This window comes from Saccopteryx bilineata, chromosome 3, assembly GCF_036850765.1.
Source record: "Saccopteryx bilineata isolate mSacBil1 chromosome 3, mSacBil1_pri_phased_curated, whole genome shotgun sequence".
Lineage (NCBI taxonomy): Eukaryota > Metazoa > Chordata > Mammalia > Chiroptera > Emballonuridae > Saccopteryx > Saccopteryx bilineata.
In genome coordinates this window covers 277,934,942-277,947,471 of record NC_089492.1, presented here as the reverse complement: position 1 = coordinate 277,947,471, position 12,530 = coordinate 277,934,942, and the positions used below count along the sequence as shown (strand labels likewise).

Below are 12,530 nucleotides of genomic sequence, written 5' to 3'. Positions count from 1 at the left end.
GCTGCCGAGGGCTTTCACGTGTGCGGCTGAGGCCTCAGCTCTGCCCCATAGGACTTTCCTCTCTCTCCTCTGCTACCAGGGCAGATGTTCAAAGCAATTCTGCAGTGTGCCAGGCCTAGCTCACGTGTTCATCTGTGTGTTCATTCAGTTGTGAGCGTTTATTAAATGCCTACTGACTACATGCCAGGCCCTGGGCTACACAGGCCCCAAGGATGTTCTCCACCAGCTTAGGGTAAGGTAAGGGCCATAACCAGATAACCATGAGACAACTGGTGTTCTGCTTGCTTTGGATGCCAACAGGTTCGCTGCCATGTCCAAGATCAAGACGCAGGCATGTGCAGTCGAGTGGCTAAGGGAGCAGACTCTGCAGTCTGAGATTAGGGTTCCAGTCCAGCTCTACTGGCTGGACAGCCTTGGAGAAGCCACTTAACCTCTCTGAGCTCTGCTTATGTGGAAATGGAGTAAAAATAATACCTACCTCAGGTTTAAGTAACACAGGCCACGTAAAATACCGCACAGAGCCCAGTGCCTGTGATCAGGCAGCCTCCCTGCTGCCAAATCCCCATCACGTCCAGTTCCGCCCTTGGCTTCTGCAGGGCTTCCCCAGCCTCACTTCCCCCTGGACCAGACTCCTGTCTGCTTCTATGCATGGTGTGTGATGGCAAATTATGTGTATTCTTTAGAAGATTCTAAATCATTTTTGGAATGAGATGGAAATGATGTCAATACTAACACTAACATTAATAATGATGATGAGCCTGACCAGGTGGTGGCGCAGTGGATAGAGTGTTGGACTGGGATGTGGAGGACCCAGGTTTGAGACCCCGAGGTCGCCAGCTTGAGCGCGGGCTCATCTGGTTTGAGCAAAAGCCCACCAGCTTGGACCCAAGGTCTCTGGCTCTAACAAGGGGTTACTCAGTCTGCTGAAGGCCTGTGGTCAAGGCACATATGAGAAAGCAGTCAATGAACAACTAAGGTGTTGCAACGCGCAATGAAAAACTAATGATTGATGCTTCTCATCTCTCTCCGTTCCTGTCTGTCTGTCCCTGTCTATCCCTCTCTCTGACTCACTCTCTGTCTCTGTAAAAATAAAAATAAAAATAATGATGATGATGCTAATCAGACTACCAGTGAGTCCTGAGAGGCTAGGGTCTTCGTCTGCCCACAAGCAATACAGCACACAGTAAGTTCTCAATGCCTGAATGAATGAATGTAGCGCCAAGAGCTACTTCAATGATCTGGTCTGAGGGTAAAGGGAGCCTAGGGATGTCTACGTGTCTCCTTCCCAGGTAAGACAGCCCCTCTGCCAGGGGCCTGTGGCCGCTGTAGACAAGTGCTGAGCTCGGCTGAATCTCAGCCCTACTTTGATCTACATATAGGACCCCAGACAAGTCCCTTACCCTCTCTGGGCCTCAGTGTACCCATTTGACCATGAAGGGCTTTAACAAAGGGCCCTCCAATATTTCAGGATTCGACAACACCCCTGTAACCCTCCCAACTCCTTGTTACCTTGTTCCCCAGGAAGGGTCGGGGCAGCTGCCAATAATAGAGGTTTTCAGGAAGCAGGGAGAAGCCTTCGTAGGAGAGAGAGAACTAGGACAGAAGGACAGGTGGTGAAAGCTGAGGGAGGTGTGGGGGCACAAGGGCTTCTGAGACAGAAGCCCTCACCCCACAGCCCAGGTCCCGGGGCTGCTCCTGGACAACGTGCTCCCCCTGTCGGGACCCGGACACTCCCACTGCTCTTACTGGGTGCGGTTTGGATTCGGTCACCTCATGTCTGGTGCGCACGCCTCTTGTGGACCCCAAGATGACTGATGTGGCACACCAGAAAACATTTTTAAATTTAGTGGTGATACTACCGTGTATTTAAAAATGGATAGCTAGCATAATTAAGTTGGTATACGATGAATTTAAAGGAAAATACGAACTAAAAAATAGTCCAGGCCCTGGCCGGTTGGCTCAGCGGTAGAGCGTGCAGGGGACCCGGGTTCGATTCCCGGCCAGGGCACATAGGAGAAGCACCCATTTGCTTCTCCACACCCCCCCCTCCTCTCTGTCTCTCTCTTCCCCTCCCACAGCCAAGGCTCCATTGGAGCAAAGATGGCCCAGGCGCTGGGGATGGCTCCTTGGCTTCTGCCCCAGGCGCTAGAGTGGCTCTGGTCACCGCAGAGCGATGCCCCGGAAGGGCAGAGCATCGCCCCCTGGTGGGCAAAGCATCGCCCCTGGTGGGCGTGCCGGGTGGATCCCGGTCGGGCGCATGCGGGAGTCTGACTGTCTCTCCCTGTTTCCAGCTTCAGAAAAATACAAAAAAAATAAAATAAAAAGTCCAGGTAGTGTGCAGAAACGGCCGAATTTTTAATGTTGGTTTGGAAACAATTGACGTCTAGAAAAAATGGGGTATGGGGTTCTTTTGTGGGTGCCTTGGCACATACCTGAGAGCCTGTGGAAGAAGACAGAGAAGCTGAGGAGGAGGCGGAAGAGGAGAAGGGTGGAAGTGCCCGCAGAGCAGCTGCAGGCTGGGGATGGGGCAAGAGCCCCGGGGGAGGGGGCGGGGGATGAGGGTGGGCAGCAAAGCTGGAAAGGAGCTGCCAGATCTCGGCATCCATTCTCCTCTGGGCCTCGTCCATCTGGAGGACCAGGGGAGGAAGGACGGAGGAAAGGAGTGGAGAGGAACAGAAAGGATGCCATGAGACTTTGCCTCCCCCCAGGCTGCGCCAGGCCCAGCCAGCTATCTGCTTCTGTTCCACCTGTTCACAAGTGCTGATACATGATGCTCTGACCTTTGTACCTCCCACCCTATTGCTCCTCGTGAGTCTGGTGGGGCTATCCTCGGATGGGCCGGGGTGACTACGGGCCCTGACTATGGAGGGAAGCCCATACAGAGGGCATCCCAACAAGAGAGGAACAGACCTAGGGCATTTGTGTGAGGGAGGTGCTCCTTAAGCCTCACTCTCCATGTGTACCCATGGTGCCAGACCCTGGGCTGGGCCTGGCCTGGTGTGCGGAAAATGGTGCACAAAGACCAGGGCCTCAGCTCGAGGCTCCTGCTTACACTACGCTCTCTGGCCTCCTCCCTGGAGCCCTGGAAACACAGCCTGTTCAGGCCAGGCACTGAGTTACCTGTGAGAGCCGCTGTGCCCGGCCCCCACCCCTGGGGGGTGCTGGGATCCTCCCAGAAGTCACAGCTATCCGCAACTGCTCCTCTGAGAGGGACGTGCGGTTCTGATGGGTGGAGGGCATAGGCCAGCTCAGACCTCCCAGGGCCCCAAAGCTGGAGCCCTGGGGAGTGTCCTCTCCCCAGGGACAGGATGGCCAGAAAGGTTCACACTGATTAGGGAGAAAAACACATGCTCCCCTCTCCAGGCCGGCACACAGGGATTCACTTCAGGCTGCTAGGGCGGCATATGCACACAGGGGGTCGGTGGAGGCTGCATGCGAGGCAGAGCTAGGGGAACCTGGGGGCCAGGTACAGTCATGTGGTTTTAGCATCAAGTTAGTTTCCCTGCCACCTCAGCCACCACTCTGGCCACAGATGGTTGGCACCAGAACCAGACCGCCCAGCAGATGGGGCACACACCCCTCCTGGCTCTAACTCTCAGCATTGTAGGGCTTGGGCACATATTGACCTGACTGTGGAGCCAGAGGGCACTAACCGGGTTCATGCAGACCCACATTGCCTTGGGCACTGGGCATCTCCCCATGCGGGGCTGAGGGCACCCAAGAACACACCATGCCCATGTCACATCAAGTTCACACCACTCAGACTACCTGGTGAGCACGGCGCATCCGCGCAAAATACGCCTCCCTCTATGGGGCACAGAGAAACGCCAGGAAAGAGAGTCAGAGAGTCAGAGAGGGCTGGGACCCGCAGGACAGGGCAGTGAGGGAACAGACGGGAAGGCCGGGCCCGGAGGAACTCGAGACAGGAGAGGGAACTAGGAAGGAGGCTGAAATACTTGGGTCTGTCCGAAGAACAAGGACAGAGCAGCCTCGGGGCTCCTCCTCCTAAGTATCTCTGACCTCCCTGGGACCTAGGTGAGGGGAGGGACACACCGACTTGAACGCTGGCCTCAGCCAACAGGGGACTCCTGGATCAAGCACCCCTTTCCCCTGGATGCCACCAGATGACTGTGACTACTCAAGGGGCACACTTGGGCAGGCGGCCCTGGAGTCTGCACCTAAGCCCCTGCACCCCACACCACCACCACACCGTCACCTCCCCACTAAACCATGACTCTGTAGTCCAGGCATGTTCGTCTCTGACTAGTGTAGTATTTAAGGGCTGCCTCTGACCTGAGTTTGAATTCCAGCATGGTCACCTCCTGGCTGTGGGAGCTCAGGCAGGTGACCTAACCTCCCCCCCCTTAGTTTCCTCACTGATGGAACAGGGCAGTAGTGGTATGCAGTACATACAGTTGTGATTTGTGATATGTAATTAAGTGCTTGGGACGGTGCCAAGCACAGAGTAAGAGCTCAATGAATATGACCTATTAATAAGAAGAATTGCCCTGGCCGGTTGGCTCAGTGGTAGAGCATCAGCCTGGCGTGCAGGAGTCCTGGGTTTGATTCCCAGCCAGGGCACACAGGAGAAGCACTCATCTGCTTCTCCACCCCTCCCCCTCTCCTTCCTCTCTGTCTCTCTCTTCCCCTCCCGCAGCCGAGGCTCCATTGGAGCAAAGTTGGCTCGGGCACTGAGGATGGATCTATGGCCTCTGCCTCAGGTGCTAGAATGGCTCTGGTTGCAACAGAGCAACACCCTCAATGGGCGGAGCATCACCCCCTGGTGGGCATACCGGGTAGATCCTGGTTGGGTGCATGTGGGAGTCTGACTGCCTCCCCGTTTCCAACTTCAGAAAAATACAAAAAATAAATAAATAAATAAATAAGAAGAATTATTATGCCCAAAACCAAGCACCAACCCAACAACACAGGTGAATTTTTGAGCGAGCAAATGAATGAAACTAAATTGTGTATCATTTGTCCTTGTGTTTCGAGGGCCTCATCCAGGACACAATTGCGTGAAAGCTGATAACCATTAACAGGTGAGCGCTTACTATGCGCCACGTGCGATCTCCAATCCTCCCAGCCACCCTGGAGCTGAGGTTTACCAAAAGGCAGCCAGTTGGTAAGTGGTGAGGTTTAGACGGAGGCCTATCCGACCCCAAAGGCTGTGCACTGAACCACGTGACTGACACCTGCTGCCCCACCCCCCCCTGACCGCCCAGACCGCGCTGAGGTCAAATCGTGTCGGAGTCCCTGCTGGTCTCAGGACTCAGCTTTTGGGCTTTACCCAAAGGTGATGATCGGGGAGGGCCTGCCAGCCCCCCTGCGTGTCACACCTTGTCTCCCTGGTATGTCTCCGGCAGCTGCCAGTAGAAGGATTCGTGGCCAAGTTGAGCGAAGTTGCCAAAAAAGAGCTGGGCACCCTCAGGCACAGGTTCCACGGTGAAGCCTCCAGTCAGGTGGCTGTTCCGCTGCGGATTCACCAGGGCAAAGCCTTGGAAGTCCCCCGGGGCAAAGTGGGTAGAGATCTGGGAAAGGAGGGCACGTGTCAGCCTGGGCACTGCGGCTGGCACCTTGGTGGGGGAGGGGCATGGCAGGATACCAGGGGAGTAATGGGGATGGCCGAGATCAGGGCTGGGACAGAAACAATGGGGGAGTGGGGGAATGGGGGGATGGGGAAGACAATTGGTGAAAAGGAGGTAGGGGTTGGGCTCAGTGCTGATTCAGATAATGGGGGGTATTAGGGCAAGGGTGGCTGGGATCTGTGCTTACATGAATAATAATGGGTTATGGGGATAAGTGTCCTCATAGGCAATGGGGACACCACGGGACTATGCTCCTAACCTGCCCCAATCATGAGCCAGGAAGAGACGGGTGACAGGCCCGGCTGCTGGGCTGTGTATAGGCTCTTACCAGGTGGCGGGTGTAGGAGGAGCTGGTGCACTGCTGGGTGATGCCCATGCAGAAGCAGGGCAGGCAGCCGTCGGGGTTGCTGGCGCTCAGGTGGAAGTGATGGGGCCGGCAGTGGCTACAAGTGAGGCCTTCCACCTGGGCCTGAGAGGAAGAACGAAAAGGTAAGTGCAGGGAGCTAGGCTGGGTCTCTTGCATCTCCTGATGCGGGGCCAGTCTTCCCAGCCATCTCTGGCAGTACAGGGAGCCCCTGCTGCCCCCAGGCCTAGGCCTCAGCTTCCATCAGCTGTTGCCTGACTTCCCACCAGGCCCTGAGCAGTGGGATAGAGAGGGGCCCTCTGAGGAAAGGCGGTGTGTGTGTGTGTGTGTGTGTGTGTGTGTGTGTGTGTGCAGGGACAGTCCTGAAGGTACAGTGAGAGGGGACACCTGACAATCACTGTGGCTGCAAGTCAGGACCTCGTAAAGGGCAAGGCTTTGGACTAACCTTGCACTGGCACTGGCCAGCAGCGTCACACTGGCTGCTGACGCTGCCCTGGGGGTCGCAGCCACAGCCGGTCGGCTCTGGCATTTGGCCGTCTCCTGTGGTGGAGGGAAGCCACAGCTGGAATCCCAAACCCGCCACCAAGCAACTCCATTCCACCACCCCTAACTCACCACCGAGAGAGGGAGTGTTTATTTCTGAACCCCTACCACGTGTAGGCCTTCTACACATTCACAGCAGCCATCTGGGATGCCTTTTACTATCCCCATTTTACAGATAAAGAAGCTGAGGCTCAGAAGAGGAAAGTCAATTGCCCCAGGTGGAAGGGGAGCAAAGCTTCACCGGCCTAGCTTCACCCAGGGTGAGAGTGGGCAGCCCAACCCCAAAGGCCTCCCCAGCCCTACTCACTTCGGCATGGCTGGCCCTGGCTGGGATTGCCATAGTAACCTGGGGCGCACCTACGGAGAAAGAAAGCACCGGATGAATGGAGGGGAGAACTAGAGAATCCTGGTGAGCCTTCTGTGTGAACCAGGGATCAATGACCTCATAGCACTGGAAGAAATAATCAGCATAAGTCACCCATTTTACAGATGGGGAAACAGCTGGGAGAAGAGCAGGAGCCTGCCCTAGGCCACAGAGCCAGTGTAGTTAGCATGCTCTGCCTCAAAACCATGACCTTCACAAGTATGAGCAGTGTTCTGGGAAGACTCTGGCCTGCCTGGGGCAGGGCGTGCTGGGGTTGGAGGTGAACTGCAATCCCAGATCTCCGAGGACCTCAAATGGCTCTCAGGAAAGGGAGCTGATCATCGCCTGGGGCCTGTATAGGGTGAGTGAGAGGCTTCTGGTCCCTCCGGGTCAGGAGAACTAGACCCAGAATGACTCCGGGGGCAGGCCCACCTGCATGCTACCCACCCTGCCGGCCACCCGCCTCACCTCTCACAGTGACGCCCACTGTGGCCTGGGGAGCATGCATCACAGGTAGGGTGGCCGTCTGTGTCCAGAAAGCATGTGTGGGTGGCCCTGAGAACGTGGGGGCAAATTTCCAGTTAGAAGGTCCACAGCTCCTCCATCAGGACCAGGGGAGGAGGGAGAGGAAGAGCAGGCCTATGAACTAACATATTCTGAGTGCCAGGCACTTTACTAAGATCTCCATGTGTGTCATCTCATTCAATTCTTACACAAGGAAACCAGGTGGAGTACATCACAATCCCCATTTCACAGATGAGGAAGTTGAGGCCCAGAGAGGGAAGTGCATCTTATACAAAATGACACACTGAGGAAGTGGTAAGGCCAGAATTTAACCACTGCCTTTCAGAAGGGCCTGGGAAGAAGGAAGTTTGGGAGGAGGACAGAGGACATTTCACGAAAGGGCAGGTACAGGCAGGGATTGAACACACTGGCCAGCAGATGGGGCTCCATAGCACGGGCATGGCTGGCAGTCCTGTGGTGTCCCTTGTTGGGCGTCCCCATAGTATCCCGGCTGGCACTGCTCACACCGAGGGCCCTCTGTGTGGTGCTGGCAACCCTGAAGGGGCAGAGAGTGGTTAAGGGTGGGCGCCTTGAGGTCACAGATCCCTGGGGCAAGAAGAAGGGTGGGGCTTACCTGGCAGGCACCTGTTTCGGGCTCACAGACTTCTGTGTGGCCATGGCAGCTGCAACGTTCACAGGTGCCCAGGTAGAGACCACTAGGTGTGCGTGTGTAACCGGTGTCACAGTCCTGGGGGAAGAAAGAGGGCAGTTGGGGATAGGGGGGCTTCCTCAGCAGAAAGTGTTCTGGGCAGGGGCCACTGGGTGGCAGGGCTGGGGTACGACTGGGGAGGTGGAAAGAGCTAAAGGTGGAGGAGCCAGGGAGCACCAAGCACTATGGGAACTGTCTGGACAGGTGTGTGGGGCCCAGGGCTCACCTGGCAGGATGGGCCACGGTACCCAGGTGGGCAGGTGCACTGTTCCACTTCCAATGCAGGGTCCTGGCCAGTGTCCTCAGGCACAGCCACGTCCATGCTAATGCCAGAGATCCTGGGCGTGACAAACCACATGAATGAGCACTCACTCTGTGCCAGGAATCTCTGGAATCCTCCCAGCGATCATCTCCTTCACCCCCCCCCCCAAAGCTCTGTCGTGATCCAGTTCCCTAACTAGGCGTCCATTCCCCACCTGCTGCAAGAATTGTGGCGAATGGCTTATACCTGCAACTTTCCCCAGAGACTACACCTTTCTCGCCTGGAAAGGACAAACTACTCTGCTCTCTGGGGTGACCAATGACAGAATGACCAAGGGCACAAAACCCCCTTGCCTCAAAGCAGGACGACACTGCAGAGCTCCATGGGGATGAAGCAGAGGCTTTACCTGAAACCAGGCTTTTCCTTGCCTGGCCACTTCCCCCTGCTGTGTCCCTCCCTCCTTCCCTTCCCCCCAGGTTCCTCTTGTGAATCATGTGCACCCCATCTCAGGCTTTGCCTCTAGGAAACCTGACCTGAGACAAGCCCTATGAGGGAGGCACTGTTATAATCTCCATTTTGCAGATGGGGAAAATGAGACACAAGACGGCCACAGCCTGCAAGAGGTAGAGCTGGCAGCCAGGCACCACTGCACTGACCCGCTCAGACTGGAGCCGCCAGCCCAAGGCCCCTTCCGTCCTCCTGCCCCGGCCCCAGACACCTGCTCTCAGCTGGCTGCTGGCTGTAGGACGCCTGGATCAGGAGGCTGTCAATGCCCGCCAGTGCCATCAGCAGGTGCTCCCGTGTGGCTGGCTGCCCATCAGGCCGTTGCCATGCTTGCTGCCAAGGCAAGGACACATGTGCTACAACCCCTGACATCCTGGGATACCAACTCCCCTGGGTGAGAGAAGCAGGGGGCCTGCCCCTCCCCAGGGAGGCTCTTGGGACAGCGTGGCTCACCTCCCGGAAGGGCACAGTGAAGGTGCTGGGCTGGCCAGGGCTCGGCTCCCTGGAGGGGTGATGCTCCAAGACGATGCCATTGCCCTGCAGTACCACCAACGGCTGCCTGTGCAGGGGCAAGGAGCCAGGCTGGGGCTGCTGGGTCACTGTGAAGCGCAGCTCCCCTCCATAGGAGGTCACCTGGGACACAGGGTGAAGGGGTCGTCAGCTGAGGTCCCCACAGTCTGGCCCTGCCGCTGCTCCCGCCACCCCCTCAACCTCTTCTCCAAAGGCACCACAACAACCCTGCTTCCGAGCCTTTGCCTGCACTGCTCCTACTGCCTAGAATTCCCCTTCTTTTCCCACCCCCTGCCCACCTTGTCCCCACGGAAGCGTGAAGGCAGGCTCCAGAAGTAGGGTCCAGTTAGGAGGTGGTGGAAGGAGGAGAAGACCAGTTCCCCAGGCACGGGGGATGAGATGTCCATGCTGGTGGTGTGGGTGCCTGCAGCGTTGATCAGACTGAACTCATCGGGTACCCCAGAGGCCCCGTGCACCTGGGAGCGGAGAAGAGGCCTATGGAGCTGTGGCCTGGGACTGGCGCCGAGTCCACCCAGCACTGGGCTTGGCGGTCCTGCCTGTCTGCACACCCCCACCCGCCTCCGGTAGACAGGTACCTGGGCACGACTCCAAGAGGAGCTGGTGCACTGACGACTGACACCCATGCAGAAGCACTTGAGGCAGCCGTCGGGGTTGTGGGCACTCAGGTGGAAAGAACCGGCGGCACATTCATTGCACAGACGCCCCACCACGTTGTTCTGCAGGCACAGAGCTGGGAGCTGCAGGACGGCCCACGGGAAGGGCTGCCTGCAGCTTCCGACCTAATCCACCCGCATTCAGATGGGGACCCAAGGCCAGGGGGAGCCACAGAAAGAGCACATGTATGAAGGACTGCAACCACGTGAACAATAATTCTCACTTATATGGAGCTTATGCAAGCAATCAGTTTCCCCTTATCTCTTTGGTTGCTAGGGGGCTCACAAATAATTTTAGATTTAAAATATAGCGACTGGTTAAAATAATTACTGCTACTGTTCATGGAGTCTTTCAATCACTTTGCTAGTTTCTGTTCAACCATCGTCTCATTTAACTCCTCTAAGTACCTTGAGAGGTATGTGATAGCTCTCCATGCTTCATGAGGAAACTGAGGCTTGGAGATGAAAAATGATTGCTACAAGCTCACTTGGTTTGTTAATCCACTCTGGGATTTAAGGTCAGGGTGCTTGACTTCAAATCATGTTCAGTCCTATTCTCCAATGACACTCTTACTGCAAATGACATAACTTCCCTCCTCTAAGCCTCTAACTCCTCACCTGTAAACGGGCAATGCTAATACCTACATCACTGTGTCCATGTGAGAATTAAAGCATGGTAAAAGCAAAGGGGCAGTACAGATACAACAGTCAAACAAAGAATGACAAGCAAAGGATCGGAGACTTAAACCCGGGTCCCTTGACACCCCAACCATCGCTCAGGAGGGGTCAGCCAGGCCCATAAGACTCTGGCTAGGCCACCACCCATTAGCTAAGGACCTATGGAGAAGATGAATCTTCCTTCCTCCTGCCTCCCCCTCCCAGCTGCGTGCCAGGATCCAAGGCCCCTGGGGTACGATGGGAAGGCGTGTGTACCTTACAGCGGCAGGCCTCCCCAGGGGTCCCCAAGCTGCCTCGCTCATCACAGCGTACAATCTGCTGGTCTGGAGGCACAAAGCAGGTGTTGGCAGGGTAGGAGGAAATAACACTGACATAGTCTGGACATACGGGGGCCAGAAAAGGGCAGCTCCCCAAGGATCATGGGTTGTGTTGGGCTCCAGGACTGAGGAAGGTGGCTGTGATACTCACTGGTGGGCCTGCACTTTCCACTTGGCTGGATAGGGTTGCCCTCATATCCGGGGGCACAACTGAGGGAGAGAGCCAGTCGTGAATGGCACGTTCATGCTCCTACCCAGTACCACCTGTTCCCCCAGCCTCGCCCCCAGCCTCTCTCACCTCTCACAGCGGCGGCCTGTGTAGCCTGGGGCACATGCATCACATGTGGCTTGGCCATCTGTGTCTAGGAAGCAGGTATCTGAGAATCTGTGGGGATCAAGTGGACAGGACATGGGACAGGGCTACAATGACAGGGAAATGACTGCTGTTCACAGAGACCGTCATGATATCACCTCTTTTTCCACATGTTCTTGATCTGCTGTCTCACAGTAAGGAAGACAAATGGGCCCAGTATATGGAAAAGGAAACCGAGGCCCAGAGACATCAAGGGGCATAGAACAATTTACTGGCCATGTTATGATTTGTACCCAGGCCTCCCACTTCCTTGCCCAGAGTATGCATCCAGAGGTTCTCAACCTGTGGGTTGCGACCTCGGTGGGGTCGCCTAAAGCCATCAGAAAATACATAATGCATATCAGGTATTTACATTCCGAATCATAACTGTAGCAAAATTACAGTTATGAAGTAGCCACCAAAGTTATTTTTTGGTTTGGGGTCACCGCAACATGAGGAACTGTATTGCGGGGTCACGGCATTAGAAAGGTTGAGAACCACTGCTCTAGATTATTGCACCACCCGCTGACCCAGACATATCCGCCCCCTCCCAAGCTGGGTCCTACCTGCGGGAGGCATCGATGTATGGGCAAGGGCAGGGCCGGCAGGCTGTGGCTGTGGCCTTTGTGGCATCCCCAAAGAAGCCGGGCTTGCACTTGTTGCACTGTGGTCCCTCGGTGTTGTGCTGGCAATTCTGGAAGGGGAGGGAGTAGTTCAGATTCTATAGAGCAGCCCTCTGCCCCCAATGTGGGGCCACACTGAACCAGAGGGATCCTCGAGGGTCAGACTCCGGCTCTGCCTCCCCATCACGCTGAAATGACTCCACAGCTTTGCATTCTAATGAGAAGCTCACCGCCTCACATGGCAGCCTTTCCCATAGAAGGTTCCAAATGCCTGTTTTCTACCAACCTAAACCTCCCTCCTCTAATCAGCACCCACGAGTCTGCCCTCTGAGTCTGCTCCTTCTACCTCTGACAGCTCTCCAGAGATTTGGAGATAACAGTTTTCCCTGCTTGAGCCTTCTCTTCTGTCAGCTCCGCAGTCCCAGCTCTCTCCACCCTTCCTAAGAAATAACATGATTCTCAGGCTCCTTCCCCTTAGGGCTGCCCTGCTTAGGGCCAGGCCTTGCCAGTACTCTCCAGGACTGTTTCCAGGGTGGAA

General features: G+C 55.9%; 1 protein-coding gene across 13 annotated transcripts in view; it reads right to left on the bottom strand.

Moving 5' to 3' along the window:
* Window positions 1–12,530, bottom strand: part of HSPG2 (heparan sulfate proteoglycan 2) — a 108,104-nt gene that overhangs the window by 40,409 nt on the left and 55,165 nt on the right. For 7 of the 13 annotated variants that reach the window (XM_066270173.1, XM_066270174.1, XM_066270178.1 and 4 more), the window contains 16 exons: window positions 11,936–12,063; window positions 11,316–11,402; window positions 11,169–11,227; window positions 10,956–11,023; window positions 9,945–10,085; window positions 9,648–9,824; window positions 9,292–9,471; window positions 9,053–9,171; window positions 8,299–8,410; window positions 7,998–8,111; window positions 7,792–7,919; window positions 7,328–7,414; window positions 6,803–6,852; window positions 6,398–6,492; window positions 5,917–6,057; window positions 5,340–5,531 (listed from right to left, as the gene is read on the bottom strand). In XM_066270173.1, the coding sequence (XP_066126270.1) occupies window positions 5,340–5,531; window positions 5,917–6,057; window positions 6,398–6,492; window positions 6,803–6,852; window positions 7,328–7,414; window positions 7,792–7,919; window positions 7,998–8,111; window positions 8,299–8,410; window positions 9,053–9,171; window positions 9,292–9,471; window positions 9,648–9,824; window positions 9,945–10,085; window positions 10,956–11,023; window positions 11,169–11,227; window positions 11,316–11,402; window positions 11,936–12,063 (1,878 nt within the window). Of the gene's footprint in view, window positions 1–1,509; window positions 1,594–2,432; window positions 2,628–3,120; window positions 3,223–3,768; window positions 3,808–5,339; window positions 5,532–5,916; window positions 6,058–6,397; window positions 6,493–6,802; window positions 6,853–7,327; window positions 7,415–7,791; window positions 7,920–7,997; window positions 8,112–8,298; window positions 8,411–9,052; window positions 9,172–9,291; window positions 9,472–9,647; window positions 9,825–9,944; window positions 10,086–10,955; window positions 11,024–11,168; window positions 11,228–11,315; window positions 11,403–11,935; window positions 12,064–12,530 lie in introns of all 13 variants that reach the window. The other 6 variants (XM_066270167.1, XM_066270169.1, XM_066270168.1 and 3 more) reach the window with 2 other exon arrangements.